At 42.0% G+C, this 25448-nt stretch overlaps 2 protein-coding genes across 2 annotated transcripts; one reads left to right on the plus strand and one right to left on the minus strand.

Annotated features, from left to right (window-relative positions):
* Positions 1-566: 566 nt before the first annotated feature.
* LOC105863151 (olfactory receptor 9I1-like) lies at positions 567-1508 on the minus strand. The gene has a single exon (XM_012749956.2). The coding sequence runs from the start codon at positions 1506-1508 to the stop codon at positions 567-569; it is 942 nt and encodes a 313-aa protein (XP_012605410.2).
* Positions 1509-21431: 19923 nt separating this feature from the next.
* LOC105863154 (olfactory receptor 9I1) lies at positions 21432-22376 on the plus strand. The gene has a single exon (XM_012749959.2). The coding sequence runs from the start codon at positions 21432-21434 to the stop codon at positions 22374-22376; it is 945 nt and encodes a 314-aa protein (XP_012605413.2).
* Positions 22377-25448: the final 3072 nt, after the last annotated feature.

Below are 25448 nucleotides of genomic sequence, written 5' to 3' on the forward strand. Positions count from 1 at the left end.
CTTTATATTTTTCCTGCTTAGCTGTTTGAATTTTCCATGACAAATGTCTAAATTGGATGTGAGTGAATATTAAGAAATGTTTTCTTTGATCAAGGCTGATATCTACTCCAACATCCACAACCCTTGACTGCCTTTGTTATGTGAACAACAAGCTATTGTTTTGTAATCATTCTGGGTACAAAAATTAGCTTAGTAGAAAAAAAAAAAATTCAAGTAGCTGAGAAAATACCCAACAATACCCAGGACAGATAAGAAAAACAAATCTTAGATTTTATAACATGTTATTATTTACAGAGCCTTTTGGCATTCCATCTCTCTTGATCCTGACTAAAGATCTCTTGGTATTTAATCGCAGGAAGGCAGAAATTTTTACTGAGCCAAGAACTGAGGCAGAGCATTTCTGGATCTAGGTCATGGATCTAATTAAGAAAGTACTGGAACCCAAATCTCATTTTTTTTGCTTTGTATGTCTTTGTAATTATGAGATCTATTTCATGTATTAAGAGGACAAGACAAAAGCCCAGAGGATGATTGGCAGAAACTTCTGGATTGATAGAACTCAAGTCTTACTCTGCTTGGGAAACCCTCATCCTGTTGAAAATTTTCTTCATAGCCTCCTTTACTTCCTTGTTTCTCAGGCTGTAGATGATTGGGTTTAGCATGGGGATCACCACAGTGTAAAATACCGACACAATCTTGTCTTCCCCAAGGGATCTGCCCATGTTACCTTTCAGGTATATGAATATGAGTGTCCCAAAGAAAAGAGCCACTGCAGCCATGTGAGATGCACAGGTGGAGAAGGTCTTAGCTTTGCCACCTGCTGCACGAATCTTCAGAATAGCCTGAATGATGAATAGGTAGGATATGAGAATCACTGAAATGCTGGTTGTGATGACCAAGAAAGCCAAGATGTAGATTACCTGCTCCTGTGGCCTGGTTTCACTGCAGGCGAGCTTCAGCAGTGGTGGGAGGTCACAAAAGAAGAAGTCTACACGATTGGACTTGCAGAAGGAGATGGAGAAGGTGCACCCAGTGCGGACTATGGAATTGACCATGGCACCAGCATACGCCCCTGCCACCAGCCCCAGGCGGGTGTGTGGTGTCATGGCCATGGCATAGAGCAGGGGGCTGCACACAGCCACGTAGCGGTCATAGGCCATCACGGCCAAAAGGAGACATTCAGTGCTGGCACAGAGGGTGAAAAAGAAGAACTGGCTGGCACAGCGCTCATAGGTGATGACCTTCTTATCCGTCCCCAAAGTCACAAGCAATTGAGGGACAATAACAGAAGAGTAGCAAATGTCCAGGAAGGAAAGGTGGCTGAGGAAGAAGTACATGGGAGTCTGGAGCCGAGGGTCACTCTGAATTAGCACCATCATGCCAAGGTTGCTCCCCACGGTGATGAGGTAGAGGGCCAGGAACACAAAGAAGAGACCCATCTGCAGCTCTGCCTCCAGCCGGAAGCCCACCAGCACGAATCCCATAACCACGGTGCCGTTCTCTGCCATGAAGCCAAGGTCATCTGTGGAAATTTTAAAAATGATAATAGAATGAAATCTCATTAAAGATAAATTCAGGTGATCCTGGCTTGACTTGACTGTGGCTCAGTGATGATAATAACCTTTTACATTTGTGAAGCACTTTACATTCTTCACAAACTTTATTTCACTTGATCCTTCAGAAGTCCTTGGAAGCACATGTTTTTGACAGAAGAATATGAGGGTCAAAGAGATGAAGTGACTAGCTCCAGATTTCACTATTAGTAAACAGGCAAGAGCTAGAACTCAATTAGGCATTTCCAAACTTCTGTCAGGTCCCAAACTGGAAACCTAGGTCAGCCTCAGGCAGAGCCAGAAAACCCTCTGTTGGAGATGCGATAGTGGTGTAGTATTAAGGACGTGGGCTTTGAAAGCAGACATAGGTTTAAATCCCTTCAGACCTTAAGCAAGTTAATTAACCTTTCTGAGCCTCGGCCTCCTTGTTGGTTAAATGGGGATTATATTGCCGAAGTCACAATACTATTGTGAAGGATCTTATTTACATAGTGCATGTTGCACATAGTCTGACATACACTTAGACATACACTTAATATTTAAAATATTAAATATTTTCTAAATTCTGGGATGACATGAGTGACATGCTCCTAGGTTCACATACATTCTAGAATCATCTTATCTCCAAATCTGCAGCCCCCTGGAGTTCCAAGATCCACTCTGCCTTGTGGGGGTTGTTTTTGATGTCCACATGAGCACAGTGGATTTGGGTGCCAGACAGTGAACCACGGAGAGCAGGCACTGTTAGAACCTCTGCAGCCTGTTGCCTGCCAAGTTGCTGCTTCTTCTCTGTTCCTGCCAAGCAGCATAGCCTGGTTTCCAAGTTCTGCTGTTATTCCAAAGGACCTGTCCCATTTTTTTAAATGCCACGTCATTATCAATCAGTGAGATACATAAATCAAGCCATTCCAGAATTAGCCTGCAAAGCTCATTAAGGGACAAAGCATCACACTGAGTTTAGAATGCTAATAAAGATGGGGTTCTTGCCAGGTATTCGGACAATCCTGTCTCTGTTCCTTTGGATGCTGATGGGTTTTGGGGTAATGAAAATAGTGAATGTGAACTTCAGAGGTGATCCTTCGTGTCCTCTTTCCATCCTTGAAACAAAAACTGACTTTGAGAAAGATCTCATAGGACTTCAGATAAATAACAAAGTAAAATTTGGATCAATGTTGACAAGAGCTGATCTAATGATGGAATAAAGGTCAGCATCTGGTGGTTTTTTCACCCCCTTAACTAAATTTTTGATAGTGTAAATATTTGGTTTGTTTTCTTTTACTTAGGGCCAAATCTTATCCTGGTCTTCTCCCCAAACAATGACTTGCTATATTCTTAAGAGGAGTTCATGCAAATCATCCTGACCAAAGGAAAACAAGAGACTATATTTATTTACTTATTCAGTAGTAATCTACTGAGAACTTACCACCTGCCAGGTGCTCTCTTAGTTGCTTGGAACAAAACAGACAGAGGTCCCTGCCTTTGTGGAGTGGTAATTTTAGTGGAGCCAGGCACGTACAATATATGTTTAAAAAAGAAGGCCAGGCGCAGTGGCTCACACCTGTAATCCTAGCACACTGGGAGGCCAAGTCGGGAGGATCGCTCAAGGTCAGGAGTTTGAAACCAGCCTGAGCAAGAGTGAGACCCCATCTCTACTAAAAATAGAAAGAAATTAATTGGCCAACTAAAAATATATAGAAAAAATTAGCTGGGCATGGTGGCGCATGCCTGTAGTCCCAGCTACTTGAGAGGTTGAGGCAGGAGGATTGTTTGAGCCCAGGAGTTTGAGGTTGCTGTGAGCTAGGCTGACGCCACAGCACTCTAGCCCAGGCAACAGAGTGAGACTCTGTCTCAAAAAAAAAAAAAGAAGAAGAAGAAGAAGTAATATGTTTTTCTACCATGATAGACGATAATAGGTGCTATGAAAAATGAATACTGCAGGGTGTGAGGAATTGAAAGTATCAAAGTACGGAGAAGGGTATTAAACAGGACTGTCAAAAAAGACTCATTGAAAAGGTGACATTGTAGCAGATATTCTGGGAATCAGGTAACTATTTATATTTATTTGTGCACATCATTTATCCACCAATAATAGAATATAAAGACATAAATCACCAGCAATGGACCACCCTGCTCTCATTTAAAAATATGCATCGTTTTTCAGGTTCTTGTGAGACATCTTCGAGGCCACTTTGCTCAGAAGAAACCCTCCTGAATAGCAGAGAGAAGCCCCCCACCACCACCTAGGTACCAGAGGCTCGAGGATCAACCTAAGATCACCCAGCATCAAGGTAAGGCTAGAATGCCAGAAATCTAGCACAGTGGCTAAGGAAATAAGCGCTGAAGACAGACAGAGCTTGTTCCAAACACAGACTCAGTCATTCCTATTTGTGTGACCTTGGACAAGTTACTGGACCTCGAGAGCCTCAGTTTCGACATCTAGGCAGTAGCAGTAACAGCCCAGCTGTGCTGTGAGAAGGAGAAGATATCACCAACAGAACCAGCACACGCTGTGCCTAGGACAGAGTAAACATTCAACACGTGCAATTGTTACGAAAGTGATCCTTCAACCACTAGGTGGTTCAGCCACTCAGAAATTTAATTTGTCCCCACTGTGTTACTGAGTAAAAGGAGGCTCAGAGTAGGTAACCCACTTTCCCAAGACCACAGAGTTAATAAAAGGCACCAGGATTTCTGGCTCCGAATTCCCTGTGCTTTCTGCTCACATGCACCACGGCCCATGACGTCGGCCTGGGACATGGGACACTGCTGACCAGCTTCAGGCAGCCCCAGCAGGGGAAGCACAGGTCCGCAGACACACTACATTGTGCCGCTGCCCTGAGAGACACTTTTGGTGTCTGCTAGGGACGGGAGAGCTATTTTCCCCTGGGGGGGAGTGGCATGGTGGGGGAGTGGCATGGTGGGGGAGTGGCATGGTGGGGGCGTGGCCGTGGCTCATGATGGGCCAGAGACAGTATGTGGTAGGAGGGCTGGGAACAGCACCTGGAGGCCTGAACTCACGCCTGGGTGCCGCCACCAAAGCAGGAGCCTCCCATCTCTGGGTCTGCGTCCTCACATGGAAAGACTGCACTAAAGGACCTCGAATGTGGCATCCTGCGCCATAACATGGTGATCTCTCTTCTCCTCTTAAAAGCCCAATGGGAGAGGGGGAAAAAATCTATTAATATTAATGACAGCCATTAAAAGAGTACTCACTGTACTAAACACTGTTCTATGCAATTTATGTCAAACTGCCTCGTTCACTTCTCACAACACCCCAACACAGAACATATTCATGTTACTCCTATTTATAGACTGGAAAACAGGGGCTTGCAGAGATTAAGTAACTTGGTTTGGGTAAACCCCAAGCAGGGGAATTTGCAGACTCTGTCAGACTCAAGGGTCTTGCTCCCAAACACTGTCTCGTGCCCCTTGAGTACAATAATAAGGAGAGCTACCACATAGTGAGCACCTCTTTTATGCCCAAGACTTTGCTAGTGGCTTTTCATACCTTACCCTCTTACACTTGGGCAAAGAGAGGAGAGGAATATAAGTTAAATAACGATTTTAGCAAATGACCCCAGCTCTGAGTTGAGAACACTGTGCATGCCCTCCTTTTTGGAGTATCATTGTTATTCTTTGTGTCTTGTCTGCAGGGATGGGAGGGTTGAAGAGATGCTCACCGCTGTCGTCAGAATCAAGCTCTAATGAGGACTCTGCACCCACCAAGGGCCATCATCTCCAGCATGGATTTAAGTTGCAAGACAGAAGTCATGTCAGCCACCTTGCTCCCGGCTCCTCATTGTCCTCTGCCAACCTGCACTTTCCCTTTGCCCAAATCTCAGTCCTCATTTTTAATTTATTTTATCTTGCTGCATGTTATGCATTTTTATAAGCCACTTCAAGTCTCTTTTGGAAAGCGCTACTGATGAATAAATAAATACAAAATAAAATTGCCCGTTTGCCAGATGTCAGGATAATCAGAATAATCGGCCATATCAGCATCAGACCAATAACGGTGCTACCGGAGGACTTTGCCAAATGGGCTCTGGAATGACAGTGCACAAAGAGTGGTTCAACCTAAATCAGACTGATCTATGAATGATGGGAAAAGACAGATGCTCAAGGGAGAAAATGGAAAAAACTTGGGGAGGTCTCCTGGTCTTTAAGACTGTAGCCAGTTCCTGAAATCCTTGTAAATTAAAATCCCAAAACAGTGACTGGGGCTTTCATGTTGACACAGTGAACAGCATGCAGTGGCCTGGGGAGAGGGTCTCCTAACTCATGGTACACTTCAGTGTGATCCTTCTGGGCATCACCTACATCTATTTTTCAATGAGCAGAAGAAAATTTTAAAGAAAACCAAGGCTACCCAGTGGTTACTGATCTTCGAAGGAGCTAGAAAGTTTGGCTATCTCCAAAAACAGTTCTGTCCTGCATTGTCTAAATTCCTAAACTGGTCCAGAATGATATAAAATTCTAGGTAGAACAGCCAATCAAATTCTAGATACAACAGCCAATCATTAAGATTAGGGAAAACAAACAGTATCTCCACAAAATCTCCAGGCAGGGAGAAGAAACATGAATCCATGTGGCCTTAGAGGAAAATATTTGGTCCCAGGCAGTTTAGATAAACTAAGTTTCTGGGAAAGTATGATAGAACACTGAAGCAGCAATTTCCTGTTTTTGAAGCCTACAAAATAGTTGAAATTGCTGGCTTTTAAGGATGCACAGAAATAAAATGAATACCTAATGCCATCATGAACCCACCACGTTCCACGGCATTAAGAACATCAGCATTTAACATTCCCAGCGATCTGCTATCTAATTGTCGTTCGGACACAGAAACATTTCACTTCCAGACAAGCCTCCCCTGGTGGACCCTGGAACTCTGGATTATCTTTCCCCCACATTAGTTACGTCTGCCCAAGGCCCACAGCCTCATCTTTACATCAGCCAATGGTAAACACACCTGGGATAGGTGATACACATTCCAAGGCTACAGGAGAAAGAACTCGAGATTGCCTGCTCTTTGAGACTATTAATGCTCCCCAAACCCTGCCCTAAACTTCAGAAAACTAATGGGGGGTTCAAAAAAGAGAGAGTCCAGCAAGCTTTAATAGGCTCCATCTGTCGTCTTCGAGCAGAAAAAGCACTGGGCTGAGAACCAAGAGGCTACCATGGATCAAACAAGAAAATGCATGGGCAGATGATTATAAAAGTAGAACGTTTGCACTTGCATGGGATTGCTATAAGTGCCTGGAGATCAGCTTTATAATAGTACATACTGTGGGAAATATATAGCCGTGGATCTAAAGAGTATTTATATAGCTCAGCAAAACTAATCTACTTAGATCCTCCAAGTCAGGTTTAAAGTTATTTAAAAAATGGTGAGGCATAAAGGTTGTGTAGCGTGCCCAAAGTTATGTAGCCGGTGCTCTCAGCTGGAATTATGCAACAAAGATTTATAAAGGCTCTGCTTATTTACTCTGTGCCAGGCAGCAGGCTGGACACTGGGGACACAGTGACAAATATACAGAACCAAACAGACACGGATGACAGTGATTCTCCCTCTGCCGCCATAATCAAACTGGCATCATCTGCCTGTTCTGACTTAAAGAGAAAAGAGGAAAAAGGAATGAGGTACAAGATGCTTTGGCTGCCACTCAGTGTGTCAGGGTGGACTTGGGTGGACGCAGAACGTTCAAATGGTGAGAAAATATAGCAGCTCCTTCCACCCACACACTGTCTGTGCTCAGGTAGGGAAGTAGTTCAAGCTAGGGATGAAAATAGAGTCTCTATTCAAGAGCTCCCAGTGTCCCTCAGAAACTTGTGTGGAAAAAACTTTAATTGGCCATTTTCTAGTTGAACAAAAGCTCATAAAGACATAGAAAAACATTTCCTGACAATACATTTGCATTGAAAAGAACAGAAAGGCAGAACCAGCATGATATTAAGGAGCCAGGATGCTTTGAAGGTCTGTCACAGTGGGGTCAAATCCCAGCTAGTGGCTTAGATGCTCTGGACCTCAGCTCTTGCATCCGCAAGATGGGTGCAGATACTTCCTAACTCACAGGGGTGCTGTGAGGATGAAATGAGTGACATATCGTGTGTGCAACAGAAGTCAGTTCCGTTGCACACCATGGGAGGTGCTAATTCCTCCTCCCCAAAATTACAAATTACTTTCACAATCTCTCGCTTTAGAACATTGCACACCTATTATCTCATCTGATCCTCACACAACCCATTTTCAGACAAAAGAAAGTGGGACTCAGAGACGTCAAACAGTACGTGCAAGGGTCAGAAAGTTAGGGGGGAAAGCAGCCAGCATTGAGACCTGGGGCCTGCCCACTATACCACGAAACCCCTCACCAAGGTGCAGTCGAGGTACAGATGCCTGAAGATGGGAGACTGAGGCAAAAGATATGGTCTGGGCAAAGTGAGGTTCTTCCTCAATTTGTACTCCTACAATGAATTTCTAGAATGGCATGGGAAGTTTGCCCAAATACTGACCTCGAATCGTGCATTTCTCCTTCCCCAGTGCCTGCTCCCTCTGACCACTGAGTGTGCAGTAGAATCTTAGAACTTAGGGAGTCTCTGAAGGTCATGGCTCCACCCTCCTCCCTTCAGGCAGAGGAAGTAGCATTATTCCCATCCTACAGATGAGAGAAGAGAGTCCCTGAGATGAGGGGTCTTGCTTACATACCAGCAACAATGGGAAAGGTCCAGGCAGCCAGAGCCCAGCTCTCCTGCCGCCTGATGAGGTGCTCTCGCTGCCACCTGGGCAGCTCCTCCTCCCAGAATTTCAGCACAGTTTTTCTAATGCCTGGAGCTACTCCAGCTCTCTGCTTCTCAGACAGTGGTGAGGGCAGATGAACTTCCCTTCTTTCCAGGGGGATCAGGAGGGGAGAGGGGTTGTGATGATGGGGGTTTCCAGGCAGAACAAGCCTCACAAAGCACGAGCATGAGCATCAGGCCTCCTTAGCTCTGGCTGAGGCTGCTTTACCCTCTAACCTCCTTAGAGCTTCTCCCAAAGTCAGTGCCCAATGGACCAGCTCCTAAATGAGAGATCTTGATTCCCTATGCCTTAGCAGTGGTCAAGCACCCATGTACAGCAGCTTCATGGACCCTGAACTGCAGGAATCTGGGATTTACCTGCCACCCAGAGCAGAGATTCCTTTCGAGCATCACTGACAGCTGATCTCTGAGCTCACGGTGACCCTTTCTGACCAATCACTTTAATGGACCCTGAACGATTCCAAGGACAGGGAAATTACTCTTCCACAAAAGACAGTGTTCCATTTTAGAGCCTACCTATAGCTCTTTCTGCAATGTCAATGCCGTCATGCTGAATCATTCCAAATACCTGCCAGAGTTTTACAAGCTTCTTAAGAGTTCAACATAAGTTGCTACTTGCCCTTTCCATTTCCTCAATCTAAGTGCTTATGTTTAAATAGCCTCCCTACTTTTCCATGTGATCTCACCGATCTTGTCTCTTCTTATTCTGAAAACAATCACCTGAAGCAGGTACAAGCAGAGATGAGAGGCATTATCAGTCCTATATTACAGATGAGGAAACTGAGGACCAAGGATGCTAAGCGTCCTGCACGACTGCAAGGGAGAGGCCACAGTATTCAGTCCCAGCACACTGTGCTCCTCAGCAAATCACACTTAACTTTGACTCTGCTTTCTAAATAAACAAAGAGAAAAGCTCCATTTTAGATTAGAGGAAACCAAGGATCTGATTGGCAAGTACCTTTCCAGTCTGGATTGTGATTCATTTTCTCTCTGATCTACTATGGCCACACTCACCCTCAGCAGGACCCAGAGGTCCTTCCCCATCAGAAGGCTGGGCTGAGTGCAGGCAGGATGTGGGGTCTAAATGGGGCTTTGGGGGACCCGAAAATAGACATCATCAGCACCTACACCTCACAGGCCCCAGCATCCACAGGAACTGGATCAATAGGGATCAATAGGTGCTGGATCTCTGCTCTTTCCTAGGCTGGATTCCGCACTCCAGGAAGGCAATTAGAAGACTGAGGCAAGGGGATTTGCCACTGACTGGGGTTTCTAATCAGGTCCCAAGCTTCTAATTAGGCTTCTCCAATGCCCAGAGGAAAGGAATCTTCAAAAAGGGCCCCTGCAAAGTTAGCTTTCTCAATTCCGCCCCATTCAATCTTCATCCTGTCGGGCAGCCTCCACCCTAATTCAACCTCACCTTGGAGATGAGGGAGATACCTCTGTGGTTCACTCTCTGAGGAGCTGTCATCAACCCAAGGTGACCCTTTCTGACCAATCTCACTAGCAGAGCCCAAGTGAAATACATGACGATGTGAAGTCCCAGCAGCTGCTTCCTCGGCTGTTCAACTAATATTTAGTTAGCCGTACGTATAGGTTTTGGAGTGCCCGGTGCATCCTGTTAGTTTTATCTCCATTTAATTCACTGAGTCCTCACAACCACCCTCTGGGGTAGACACTGTTATTATTCTATTCTACCAGTGAGGAAACTGAGACTCGCAGAAGTGAAAGAACCAGTCGTTATTTCAGGAAGTGAGGAGAGCTGAAATTGGAACCAGCGGAGGCTGGCTCTAGACTCCTTACTTGTAACCACTGTGCTACGCTGCTTGGTGTCATTCCGCTGATTATAATCACAATTTATTTAGTATAGAAAACTTGGACAATGTCTAAAAAGCATAAAGGAAGGAATTTAAACCATTTTAATCACACCATTCCAGTAAGCACTGTTAACAGCTGGAGGGAAATGCACCAGAACATAATTATTTAGCACATAAGCGTTGGCAGTAGCCTGCTCGGGTTCAAACTCTCCCTCTACCTTGTGAATTTAAGCCAATATGTCACTGCTCTACGCCCACCTCCTGGGATGGGCATGGAAGTGGAAAAAGATGATACATGTAAAACACTCAGAACATGGCCTGGTACTATGAACATCCTTCCAGAATTTTCTTCTATAGGCATTTACACATTTTTCAAAATTGGGATGAAAGTTCATGTAACTATTTTTATACTGCCCCATGGGGGTGAGGTGATAAGAAAACAATGAACTGTTGAAGAGTTACTCACGTGGGAGGGTCCTGAAACCCACTGAGATACCCTGGGAAGTTGCTACCCTGGGCAGCTCGTGAATGTGGGGCCATTGCACACCAGGGCCTGAGACTCAATACCTTGAAGATCTAGGTGCCCACAGGAAAAGAGAAACTAGCTCTCTATCTTGCCAAGAAGTTGCTAAGATGGCCCTTTACTGATGTCCCACGTGCTCTTGAACAGGCTTAGGGTAGTCACTGTAGCCTGAAGGCCAGAGACTTCTGCTCAGATTTTCTGAAATGTGGAAATCCTCAAAACTCTTGAGTAGAGACCCCCCCAAAAAAGTTGTGTGTGTGTGTGTATATGTAGATGTGTGTATATACATAACATTGTTATATAATGTTATAAATGTTACATAAAACATTGTAATATATACAAATATATGTGTGTGTATATATATGTGTGTGTATATATGTAGATGTGTGTATATACATAACATTGTTATATAATGTTGTAAATGTTACATAAAACTTTATAATATATACAAATATATGTGTGTGTATATATATGTGTGTGTGCGTATATATATATATATATCTCCTACTGACAGTGAATTGTAATATATTTAATTTAGAAAAACATATTAATAAAGACAAGTGTATTTCCTACTCTCACATTTGATGGAGAAAATTTATATTCAAAAAAATTTATATCCTTAATCTACTATTTTGCTACATCTAACACCAACAGCCACCACCAACGAAGCAGCCCTGCCCACCAGGAAGAGCCTGAGTCCTTCATGGTGGGTCCCACACAGGCCCACTCCCCAGCCAGGCCAGCTCAGGATATTTTACATCCCTGAACCTCTGTGGAGGTCTGAGTTTAAATCCTGACCTCAGGGGAAATTCCCCAGTTTCCTGGGTAGATCAGTGGCCCTTGCCAACTCCAGCCACAGAGCACTCAAGAGCTAAAAGCACACGTGATGCTGCAAGATGTTTACAGCATTAGACCTGCAGGCTCCTCACATCCAAAATATCCTATTACACCTAAACCATCTTGGTCACTTTCATATATTCAATTTGTTATCAAGAAATATCAGTGCCATGATAATAGATCTTTGTAGATATTAATGATCATTGCCTTGGAGTAATTTCCTAGAAGCAGAACTACAGGGAAAAGAACATTTTCATTTTTAAAGGCCTTCCTACAAATTATCAAACTGACTTCAAGACACCTTCCAGCACTCCATGGTGTAGGAGGTGACTGTTTCCCGGCATCCTTGTTAATAATGAATATTATGATAATCTTCTTTTAAATATTTGGGGATTATGTAGGCAAAAATGTATCTCATGACTACATAAATATATAATTTTTATTTCCTATTATGTTAAAATGTTTTAATATATTTAGCACCTTTTTTGGAGTTGATCCTGTGTTTGTTTCAAAATATTAAGGGGGCACAAATGTTTTTGTTCCATAGATACATTGTATAATGTCAGGGCCTTTAGTGTGCCTGTCACTAGAAAAGTGTTCACAGTACTCTATAGGGAAATTTTTATCCCTCACCTTCCCCACCCTCCTCCTTCTTGATTTCCAATGTTGTTTACATTTTTTTTTCTTCTTCTGTAAATTCAGCATTCATATCCTTTGCCCATCTTTCCATTGAAGTATTTGACTTTTCTGATTGAATTTTAGAAACATCAAGGATCTCTCCTCTCATTTGCTTGACAGATATTTATTGAGTGCCTAGTATAAGCCAGGAGCTATTGTAGGCACTGGACACGCCGCCATAAACAAGACAGGCAAAATCCCTGCCCTCTACTCGCAAAGATGTGAAATCAATCTAAGTGCCCATCAGTTCACGAGTGGATTAAGAAAATGTGGTATATATCATATATACCATGGATCACTACTCAGCCATAAAAAGGAATGAAATAATGTGTTTTGCAGCAACTTGGATGGAACTGGAGACCATTATCCTAAGTGAAGTATCTCAGGAGTGGAAAACCAAACACCACATGTACTCTCTAATAATTGGAAGCTAATCAATGGGCACACATGGGCACAAAGAGATGTAAAGGTCATTGGAAATCAAGAAGGGAAGAGGAGGAGGAGGGGAGGGGTAAAAACCTACCCATCAGATACAATGAACACTATTTGGGTGATGGGCACACTAAAAGCCCCAACTTAAGCATTATATAAGGTATCCATGTAATAAAAACATTTGTACTCCCTTAATATTTTGAAATTTTTTAAAAATAGGGACACATTTACCTGAGAAATAATGACTCCATGAATGTAAAAAGATGCTAAAATTTAAATTTTAAAAAAAAGGAACTTTATGTATAGTTAAAAAAAAATGTGTTTTAATTCTTACCCTCTAATTGGCAGAGACTAAGGGAATAGCATTATAAAGAAACAGAGAAAGGTGCTGTGGTAGAAACTGTCAGGGGCAGTGGCAGAGAAAGGGAACTCCTGAAGCTCAGAAAAGGTTTCTCTGGTGGGGTATTTGCACTGAGACCTGCATGAACAGAAAATGTAAGAGTGTCTTCTTGTATGAACAGCATTTCAGACAGAGGGAAGAGCAAGTGCAAAGGCCCTGAGACAGGAATAAGCTGAGATCCCTAGGGACAGACAGAAGGCCAGTAGGAGATGAAGAACAGAGGTAGGCAGGGGGCAAGTCACCTATGACCACATAGGGCCACAGCAAGAAACCACGTCTGATTGTAAATGCAGTGGAAAGCCAAGGGAAGGTGTTTAATAGAGAAGCTGTAGAAACTGATGTAGATGTTAAACAATTTCTCTGGAGTCTATGAGGGAAATGGATTATGAGGAGGCAGGAATAAAAGCAGGAAGACATGTAGGAGGCTGTTGTGACAGTGTCCACAGATGACGGACACTGGGAGGGAGGGAGAGGACTTGCCAATGCTCTACCTACACACACACACACACACACACACACACACACACACACACTAGAATCGCACTGCCTGGCCCTTTGTCGTTGGTTGGATGGGGCATTGCAGCAACCAGTGCCACTGAGATGGTGGGTGGACCCACCTGGGTCCCTGAGATACTCTGTAAGCAAACCTGCAAGGGACATGTGCCAGGAGCAAGAATTAAATCTCTGTTGTTTTAAGCCACCGAGATTGTTATGTTATTTATCTCTCCAGCATAACTTGGGGAAACCTGACGAATAAATCTGGAGTAGTGGAAGCTAAAGAGAAGTGAAGGTATTTAGGATGCCAGGAGGTAAATCCAACAGGACATGCCTTCCATATATGTCAGAAATAACCTTCTTAGCATTCTGTTTGCCTTTTGTTTTTCCATGGTGTTTTTGACATATGAAATGTTTAACTTTTTATGTAGACAAATAAATATGCCTTTTATGGTTTCTTTCTGTGTTTTTAAGTTTTTAAAAAAAGCATATTTTCCACCCCAAGAGATGACAAAGTGACAAAGATCCACCTACGGTTTTTTATAATATTTGATATATCTGAAATTTGTTTTGATGTAGGCTGTGAGATACAGTCCAATTTCTCTTCTCAAATAATTAAACAATCGTTCTGCCATCACTGATTCAATAAATGTTTCTTTCTACACTGGTGTAAAATATCACCTTTACCTAGCTTCTCAAGGATAGTTGGATATGTCTCTGAGCTTTGCAATTTGTCCTACTGATGTATCTACCAATTCTTATGCCTGAAAAACACTGTTTCAATTATTAAAGCTTAAGAGTAAACTTTCTATCAGGGGAGTTAATTGCCCTCTCCCTAGTCTTCTTATTTTTCCAATTTTTCTTAGCTGTTCACCCATTCACCCTTCCTATTATACTACAAATATTGAAATACTGTCTTCATAATAATATATCATTTGTCTAACAAATCCCCACACAAATATTGTGAAAGTGAAATCCCTTTCATAACATCTAGTGATACTCATTTTGATAGTTTTGTATATATCCTTCTAGATATCCCAGGGCCCGTATAAATATATAAAAATAATAAATACCTCCGAGTTGGGACTTTTTTTCAAGTTGAAATATTTGGAAAGCACAATAACATTGACTTAAAAATTTTTAAAATGCCCTATTACTGTAGCACCATAGGGTATTGGGGAGGTGGGAGGGGGGAGGGGGGCGGGTATATACATACATAATGAGTGAGATGTGCACCATCTGGGGGATGGTCATGATGGAGACTCAGACTTTTGGGGGGAGGGGGGGAAATGGGCATTTATTGAAACCTTAAAATCTGTACCCCCATAATATGCCAAAATAAAAAAAAAAAAATTTTTAAAATGACATTTATCAACTTATGTGACTAAAAACAATTGATCTGGATGGCTTCAGGTATGATTTGCTCCAGGAATTCAAATGATGTCATTAGGTGGTGGTCTTTCTCGTTCCATCTCTTAACTTCCCTCTGGGCTATTTTCACTCATACAGTGGCATCAGAAGCCCCAGATATATATACTCAAAAGTCTATCAGGAAAAAAGAGCATCTTTATGTATCCCAGTTACCAAATCAATACACCCACCTGCAGCTGTTGTGAGTATTGGCTGCTAGCAGCTCACAGCTATATTCTTCCTTGGAGAATTGCCCTTGGCTAAAGGATCCACTTTTCCCAGAAATGCCTAGGAAGTTTCACCCCACCCTTGGGGGCAGCCCACAGTCAATAATGATTGATATGGGCTGAGAAAAGCTAAATTCCTTACCTGGAGGCAGAACTATAGTAGGTTCATGGTATAATTCATACTCCAGAGTTCCCTAAGAATTAGGCCAAAGCTTGGACTCCAGCTGAAATTACATCTTTGCTTAGCTATTTCCAGATTCATTCACTCCCTTACAGGTTTCATTTTCAAACACTCCCTTGGTGAAACACTTACCAATAAGTCCCCATCTTAGGTCTTTTGTTAAGGATCCTAACCTAAGATGCATCTCTTCCCAAAAGTACAAAGTTCTTGTGTGATAATGAATATTCATAAGAATAACAGCAGTGATGATTGTATAATACAGCAAAGCACTCTAGATCCCCCAAAGCTTGAAAAGGGGGTGGGGCAATCAATAACGACAATACAGTCACCCCTTCTACAAATTCCCCAAGTGATGTCGAATGAAACAGCCTCATCACTCCCTCTTTTTCCTCTACCCTGTCCCTATTCTACCCTGTCCCTATTGCCACTCCACCTTCCTTACCAATCCAGGAAACATTGGAATACCATACACATAAGGCTTACCACACTGTTATTTCAATAGATATTTAATTACAGGAAATGGTAATCAATAGTGTCAAAAATGCATTGGAAGATAGAATTCCGTGTGCTAACTGCCAGGAGTCCTGCTTGGTGGCTGCCTCCCTTGTTTGTAATATATTTTTGCATCATCTTGCATCTGCAATTGCAAAAACCACCCTGGCTAGGCCGAATGCTTGTTAATTATGAAAGGGTTTTATCCCAGCCATGTTACTTAGAGGCCAGTGGAGCACATGGCCTCTTTGAGATTCTTCCTGCTGGAAGAGCTCGAATCCTATGACAATGAATAGATGAAATCTTACAGGACAGAGACGGATTCCACTGAGGCAGAACATGAGTTATTAGTGGGAAGCAAAATGTGTTCTCCAAGAACCCACAGTGCTGCTGAGGAGAGGAGACTAACCATTAAGGAGTGACTATGAACAAGATGAGAGCAGTGGACTTAGGTGCCAAATTATGTGCTTCTGACAAAGAGATTGTGGGTTTCTGAGACCAGGGAAGAGATGTGATCTGGAATAGCCAGCTGGCCATAGACACCCTGGAAATGAGCTAACAAGGTACTCAGGGTGTAGATGTGAATGAAGCATCTTTAGACGGCCCTAGACTCATTCCCTCCTGAGCCCATCATCGCTCTTCCCTGAGACATTCTGAGCAGACAATGCCGCTGGGTTTCAGCTGCTGAGATGGGACTTGGCGTCAGGACTACGGATGACTGCAGTGTAAAGAGAACTTCACCAGTAGTCCTCAGCTCTGAGGGCCAGTCCTCACACCACCGCTACTAACTGCAGGAAGGGAGGGCCCGTGGCAAAGAAGAACCAAGCTCATTCCCTGCACAGTCTGCAGTTGAGCTTTGAAATTAACAAAGGGTTGAGAGTTGCCACAAACTCCCTAAAGATTAGTTTTTATTCTCTGAGATGTATGGAGACGCTGAGATAATGAGCCTCTGCTGAGTGTGTCCTCCCTGGCAGGGCTGGCTTTTCCCCTGGTGCCCTGGGGGCTGTCCCAGGTGCTGATTCAGGGAAAACCACTGGAGTCACTGCATTTCCCCCACCCACCCCAATGAAATCATCCCCAAAGGCATTATAAACTTCCCACTGCTTGCTTATTCAAAAGAAAACCTAAAATCATTCAGCTACATTCATCTGTTTGAGCAATCTTAGCTGCTTTCTACAGAATGCTTAAACAACCTTAGATTACTTTGAATCCAAGCCCAAGATGAATCCAGTTGGATTATTCCACCAGGTAATTAAAATGTAGTTGTCACCCTGGTAACCTTGGGAAGAAACTGGCTCTGAAGTAAGGTCCACACAAACTAAGGAAGGTGAAACTGGGCAGAGAATCCAACCTCTATTATCAGAAACTATCAACTGATGGGTCCATGGCCAGACTGGGCTTTCAGCTCTTATATAAAATACACAAGTAAGACTGGATCATATTTTTGGGGGGGGGGGCGGAAACCTACAGATTTAACCTCTTTGGGCTTATGTGTCAAAGGATAAATTTTATAAAATGTGGATAATTTCATGGGGACAGAGTTAGTACTAGACTGCGGAGCTTAGATTAGAGATTTTCCTATAAATTACTATACTTCTTGTAATTATGCCAGAGTGGAATTAATGATAGTACTAGAGCTCTGGCTTTGGAATAAGATAGACTTGGGTTAGACTATGGGATTTTTCACTGATTAGTCATCTGGCCTTGGACAAGTTACTTATCTATTCAGTCTTAGTCTCCTTCAGGACAAAATAATACCTATTTCATAGGGTCATTGTAAGGATTGTGTGAGATAATGTGTGTAAAATGTATAATATAATGATTGACACAGAGAAGATGTTTAGTAAATGGTGACCAGTATTAGGAAAATCAGAGTACTGGCTCAAAACTCCAAATTTGGTGTCAAAGGACCAAGGTTAGAATCTATACATCTTCTCTTTCTAGATGTGAAACCTCAAGCAAAATACCTAATGTTTCTAAGCCTCAGTTTCCTCAGTTGTAAAATAAAGATGAATATTTCTGTCTTGGCCAGGCATGGTGGTTCAAGCCTATAATCCTAGCACTTTGAGAAGCCAAGGCAGGAGGATTGCTTGAGTCCAGGAGTTCGAGACCAGCATGACCAATATAACAATATCCCATCTCTTCCAAAAATAGAAAAATTAGCTGAATATGGTAGCACATGCCTGTAATCCCAGCTACTCAGGAGGCTGAGGTGGGAGGACCCAGAGCCCAGGAGTTTGAGGTTGCTGTGAGCTACAGTGATGCCACTGCACTCTAACCTGCACAACAGACTGAGACCCTGTCTCAAGAAATAAATAAATAAAATAAAATAAAATAAAAAGTAAAAAAAATAGAATAAAATAAGCCATAAAGTGGTAAATTTTATGTAAAAAAAATTCTCTCTTCTAATGTTATTGTCAGGCTAGAAGGAAATAAAGCCTTTAAAGTGCTAAGCGTCTACCCGACTCAGAGCTTGATAAATGTTAACAGTAATATTTTGAGACACTGATTTCAGTAAAGTGAGAAGAGCTCACTTTGTTAATCTCTTTCACTCTCCCCAAAGGACTCAATCTTTGGAAGCAAGAGAAAGAAGAGATTGGGAGAAGGTCCCAAATTAAAGTAAGTACAAGGTTTAGAGACCACCTCTTCTCTGAAGGGTTCCTCTTGGATAAGATGCCTCTTTTCCCTACGCCCTCCATAAATCTCATATTCTTTTATGTTACATATTACAATCAAAACACATCGCAGGTAATAATGTCAACCGATAAGGTCCCTAGGCTTTCTCAAAATGTTCACCAGCCATAAATCATTGCTTTACCTTTTGTGAGACTGAGGAAGGAGGGTCACTGGAGCTGGGAGCTGGAGGTTGCAGGGTGCTGTGATCTCACCACTGCACTTCAGCCTGGGCAACAGAGTGAGATCATGTCTCTAAAAAAATTACTTTTTATTGATACGTAAAAGATGTATATATTTTCAGGGTATATGTGATAACTTAATGCATTCATATAATTTGTGCAGATCAGTGTAATTGGGATATATATCACTTTAAAATATTTGTCTTTTCTTTGTGCTTAAAACATTCAAATTATTGTCTTCTATTTTTAAATATATAACAGATTATTATGAACTATAGGCACCCTACTGATCTTTTAGATAACTTTTAGTTATCTATCAAACACTAGGTCTTATTTCTCCTATCAAACTGTATGTTTGTACTTGTTAACCTTTATTCACCACCACCCCCCACCCTTTATGGCTATAAAAATCTATGAGAAAGGGGAGGGGAGAGGGGGGCAGGTATATACATACATAACGAGTGACATGTGCACCATCTGAGGGATGGTCATGCTGGAAACTCAGACTTGTGGGGGGGGGGAATGGGCATTTATTGAAACCTTAAAATCTGTACCCCCATAATATGCCAAAATAAATAAATAAATAAATAATATCTATGAGAAAAAGTACAAAGAGGTATTATAACCAGTACCTTTTATTACTACATATTTTATCAAAAATAGCAATCTCCACATTGCTACAGCTAATAAAACTCCTGGTTGTATTACATGAAAAATAGTTTCTTAATAATCTAATTTTGATATTCATGGATTTATTAATATGGGACTCTGAATTAGCAAATTCCAACCTGAGGGAACTGGGGATGTGGTATTAAGAGAGCCAGGCAGGTGGTTCCAGGGAAGTTTAAGGAGATGGAATCAGGAGACTTGGGTGTGGAGACTGGCTCCTCTATGTGTGAGGTCAGTAGTTTCACAGGTCTGGTGTCAGTTTCTCACCCACAGATAAGATTAATGTCACCTGTCCTGTAAGACTGTTACCAGGTATCCATAAAATATTGTATGTAGAAGGTCCTGGGAGCGTAGAGATGCCTGTGAAGAAAGGAGATAGGAACTGATCATCCATGGAAAAGCTCCCAAGGATCACTTGGACTTCAAGCATTTTAGTGGGTACCCAAGAGGGACTTGGAAAGTGGTCAGTGGCATGCAAGCAGAATTGTGATGTGACTCAGATCGGTACCATATGGCAACAAGCAATCATAGGAAATGCAAAAATTACCATGACTCAACTATAAAGCAAATGAAACATAATTATTTTAAGCAATTGGTAGAGAACAAGAAAAGAGCATTCACTTGATGTTTGAAAGCTTCTCTTAGATGCAGCAGCAGTTTAGTGATATTTCCTCCTGTGCATATCTAATTACGCTATTTAGTCTTGTAGTTTGTGTCATGAAAGTAACCATAATAGAGCAACAGCACGTGCTAATTTCAGAATCCATCCATAGACAAAGTATGGAAGACTTAACTAGAATAGCAAGCATTGTTATGTGAATGGAATGACAGACAAGTTGGGTTTTTTTAAGTGGGTTGGAAGAAAGGAGAAAGGAAAGAACAGGGGAATACTTTCTTCCTCTTATTTAGTGAAAAATTTACACAGTTATTGAAATCAAGATTATACATATATATAAAATATTGAAACAAAAGATACAAATATATTTAAAGATAGCAATATAACAAAGTTTATGTGAGAAAAATGGATTATCTTTCAAAACAGTAAGTCAATAACTACTATCTAAAATTGGTGATAATAATAGCAACAATACTAGCTAACATATTTAGCTCCTTATATGTGCTGGGCATAGCTCCACAGTCCTTACAAGTATTAACTTACTTAACATTCAAAATATCCTTATCATGTAGGCATAATTTTCCATGTTATGGATAAGGAATCGAGACACAAAGTGGTTAAGTAGCTTACTCAAGGACACATAACCAAATGGTAGCAAGACCATGAGTTTGAATGCATTATTTATAATCATGGCATCATAAATAGCCAAAAAATTCTAAAATACAGTATGTTGAATGTGATGGCCTCTGAGCTAGTATAATAAAGATTAAACTGCAAAGGAAGACTTTTAGTTATCAGTTAACGCTATTTGACTAGGCAATTTTTTGTACTACCTGCCTGAATAATTGTATAATAATATGAAAAATATGTCAGTATGCACTGTAAGGTAATAGTCAACATAAGGAGCAGATTCATCTTCTAATTTCTGAAAGACCTTCATGAGAAGAAGTGATTAAAGCGTTGCGAGTGTCTGGAAGGGGTAAAACTAAGGCCACTGTGTGAAAGGTACAAAGAGAGAGACAGTCCAGGTCCAAAAAGAGAATTAGCAGGTGGAGCGGTTCGCAGATGGAGGCCCGACAGCAACTGGACGACCATGTGGTAGGTATGGGGCAGAGGAGACTCCAGCCTCAGGTGGGGTTGGAATAGATGTTGTCTAGATCTCTTCCAAACCTGAGAATTATGTGTCTTTTATCTTCACAGAACTTTCCAAATGTAAACCAGAATTAATCTGAATCTGAAACAACAGCTCAAGGTTCACTTCCATAAAATACAGAAGATTCACAAAGAGAATCGGCCGGGTTCACAATTTCTGAAAAACAATCTCTATGAATAGGCCTGGGATTATAAACCCAATTTCTGCCATAGAGAGAAGGATTCTGTGTCTCAATTCTGGGATTTTTTTTTTTTTTAATTTCATTCTCATCCTCAGACCAACCATGCACATGGAATCCATGGCCAAAAATAATCTCACCACAGTAACCGAATTCATTCTCATGGGCTTTATTGACCACCCTGAATTAGAGATTCCCCTCTTCTTGGTGTTTTTTAGTTTCTATCTAGCCACCCTTCTGGGGAATATGGGGTTGATTATTCTAATCCAAGTGGACGTCCAGCTCCACACCCCGATGTACTTCTTCCTGAGCCACCTCTCCCTGCTGGATGCCTGCTACGCCTCGGTCATCACCCCTCAGATTCTAGCCACACTGGCCACAGGCAAAACAGTCATCTCCTACAGCCGCTGTGCTGCCCAGTTCTTTTTCTTCACCATCTGTGCAGGTACAGAGTGCTTCCTGCTGGCAGTGATGGCTTATGACCGCTATGTTGCTATCAGCAACCCACTGCTCTACACCGCGGCCATGAATCCCAGAACCTGCTGGAGTTTGGTGGTGGCAGCCTACACCTGTGGGGTGTCAGGGGCCATCCTGCGTACCGTGTGCACCTTCACTCTCTCCTTCTGTGACGACAATCAGATCGACTTCTTCTTCTGTGACCTCCCACCCCTGCTGAAGCTCGCCTGCAGTGACACGACAAACACGGAGATTGTCATTGTCTTCTTTGGCAACATTGTGATTTCGGCCAATGCCTTGGTCATCCTGATTTCCTACCTGCTCATCATCAAGTCCATTTTGAGGGTGAAGTCTGCAGGTGGCAGGGCCAAGACTTTCTCCACATGTGCCTCCCACCTCACTGCTGTGGCCCTTTTCTTTGGGACCCTCATCTTCATGTATCTACGGAGCGGCTCAGACAAATCCCTGGGGGAAGACAAGGTGGTGTCTGTCGTCTACACAGTGGTCATCCCCATGCTCAACCCTCTGATCTACAGCTTGAGAAACAAGGATGTGAAAGCTGCCTTCAAAAAGGTCACTAGAAAATTCCAGGGGTCCCAGAGTATGTAGATCCGTGTGAAAGGATCTCACATTTTAGCACACTTTCTTCCATGTCAATATATCCTATTTAAGCACCAGCGTTCTAGGCAACCTACACCTACAAACAGAAAAAAGATAGACAGGCACCGCCAGGCACACAAGAAAAACTGAAAATGTAGTGAAGTTAGTTTGCAACAATTGCATACTTTCTTTTTAACCCCCCTCCCAGTTCCAGTCCATTCTTTAGCACCCAGCAGTCTCCTGCTACTGTCTGGTGACACAACTTACAGAATCTCAGAGGCCCAAGGAGCCCTGAGTTTATTCCATCCCACACCAGGGCTCTCTGCACCCCTACCTGGACTTGCCAGCCTTTCCCTTTGCTTTTGCTCCTATCAGTCCTACCTTTTTCTCCGAGTCAAAGATCATATCTGGGTTTGCCCTGTGATGTGCTAATTGGCCTTTTTTCTTGTAATATGCAAGGGACTGATCACCTCAATAAGCAGAGAGTGTTGTACAAGACAAGAGCCAGGGGTGAGGAACCTGCAGCCTTGGAGCCACATGTAGCCTTCTGGGTCTTTGAGTGCAGCCTCTTGACTGAATCCACAATTTACAGAACAAATCCTTTTAATGAAGGGATTTGTTCTGTGAAGTTTGGATTCTGTTGCCAACCAACCAAGGGAAGGAGGTGTTTGAGAAAAGGGATCCCTGTTTCACCATTGTACAAACTCCAGTCCCTCTCACCTTAAAGGATCTTTTTTCTTGCTCAATCCAGGGAAGCAGAATCTGCAAATTGTCTTACTGCTTGATGACTCACTGGTTTTATGGTTCCTGCTTTAACGTTACTCTGATATCTTCCAAACGAATTGAGCTATCTCATCTTTGGGAATGTCTCCTCGAGGGCCAACCTGCTAGTTTCTGGAAGGCACAGCGCACTGCTTCCACTCACCCTACTACCTGTCTCATGAACAGTTCTCTCCCACCAAGCATCCTGTTTCCAGGAACAGCAAAGTCAGATAGAGCGAGACTATTGGACTCCATATGACTTTCTCTAACAAAGATTTGGTGAGAGGAGAAAGTCACCATAACTCTTACACCAGACTGCAAACCCCTTGATAGCAGAGTGTTTTCTTCATTGCTAAGTGCAAAGTCTAGTCTAGATGAGCTCTCAATAATCGCTTTTGAAAGGTTTATGGTACATGCACATTTTCATTTGAGCCTCATGGCAAGTCTATAAACCAAATAGGAAAATCATGGTTAAATACAAAATTCCCATTTTGCAATTATGGAAACATTTCCCAATGATTTGAAGAATCCTCAGAGTATAAAGCAGTTGGCAAGGCATGGAGTAAGGCTTGAATCTGAATACTGATTCTATCACTAATTCGATATAAGAGTTTGGGTAAATGATTTACTTTCTCAGGTCTAAAACAAGCATGGCAATTCCTAATTCAAGAGGATATTACAAAAATTAAATCAGATGATGAATAAGAAATATCCTAGCACAAATCAGGTGCTCAATATAGATAGTTCAATTCCCATTCCCTCACTTTCTGATGTCAACCCTGGGCCCTTGCCACAATTCCATGGCCATTGATGAAAATGAAATAAATCACAGACCAATGATCATGAAAGTCAATGAAGGCTGTGTACTGAGGAAGATGAATAACTCGATCCTTTGAACAACGAAATAAAACCAACTTGAGCATTTAACTGAGGAGGTGAGGGTGCATTTATTTGTACCTAACATAGACAAGAATAACAAAAGGATATATTTTTTTATTGAATATGTTATTTGGTGCCCAATGAACCCCTCTACCCAACCTTGATTTTATGAAAAGTCATCTTCCTTGTTCCTCCATATGGAAACAACTGTTGTGTTAAAATGACCCGCTACACACCTGGCAACTGACTGATTCAGAAATAAGCACCTGACCTATGTCAGAATGATAAAAATTTTCCATGGGCATCATGAAGCTGAACATGTAAAGGAGATTCAGAATAGAAAAGCAGGCTGACCAAGGTAGAGAATATCCAAATAGTTACTAAACCTATGAAGAGATGCTTATTCTCATTTGTAATCAGGAAAAATGCAAATTTAAAACCACAATATGCTCACTAGATTAGCAAAAATTTGAAAGTATGCCACCACCATGTTGACAAGGATATAAAAAATGGATAGCATAAAAATTGTTTTAACAACTTTGTAAAACAGTTTGGCATTATCCTTTAAAAATAAAAGATACAAATGAACAGTGACTCAGCTATTCCAGTGACCTAGCTATACTCATTAGAGAAACTCTTGCCCACACACACCAGGATATGGGTACAGGATGTTCATAAAGCAATGTTGCAACAGCACAAAACTGAAAATGTTTGCCTTCGGTTTTTCATTCTTATGGCCTGGAGTGTGGATGTGATGGCTGGAAACCTGGCAGCTATTGTAGACTATAAGGAGGCAACAGAGCAGAAAAAAAGAGATGCCTAAGGCCCTGGCATCATTTTTAATGCACCATATGAGCTGCCTGTCTCCAAGGATTCTTCAATATGAGAAAGAAATAAACATTTATTAAAGAAAGCAACTAAAAACAACTATATATTTTTTTTGCTAAAACAAGCTTAACAAAGTCATTTTGTTAGGGATATATACACCGATGACAAAGGTTTAAATTAAACAAGTAAACAATTATAACTACAGCATAGGAACAAGACATAGGAACAAGTGGAGATTGTGAAGGGGGAGGACCTCCTAGGAACTTCTGGAGAAAGAAAGTATTCTACTTATCTTGGTCTGATAGTGATTGCCTGGGCATATTTGTTTTATAATTTTGTGTTAATATCAAACTGTATCCATTTTTATGTACTTTTTGTATGTATATTTCACAACAAAAATGCAAACAAATAAATATCTGAACCTCTGCCCCACCCCTAGGCTAGCGTGGAGGCCTGAGTCATGGCTTCTGGGCCGTCCTTGGCAACAACATGGCGGGGTTCAAGGGGCGCTAAGAGGCTCCTCCTCGGTAATAGCTTTTTCTTCCTCTGTTGTTATTAATTTTCCACCATTAAAGCAGTCTTTCCTTTTATTTATTTTTAATTGACAAATAA

This window comes from Microcebus murinus, chromosome 4 (assembly GCF_040939455.1).
Source record: "Microcebus murinus isolate Inina chromosome 4, M.murinus_Inina_mat1.0, whole genome shotgun sequence".
Classification (NCBI taxonomy): Eukaryota; Metazoa; Chordata; class Mammalia; order Primates; family Cheirogaleidae; genus Microcebus; species Microcebus murinus.

Excerpts from the sequence above, each read along its gene's own strand:
- LOC105863151 (XM_012749956.2), bottom strand. The coding sequence starts at position 1,508 with ATGGCAGAGAACGGCACCGTGGTTATGGGATTCGTGCTGGTGGGCTTC.
- LOC105863154 (XM_012749959.2), top strand. The coding sequence starts at position 21,432 with ATGGCCAAAAATAATCTCACCACAGTAACCGAATTCATTCTCATGGGC.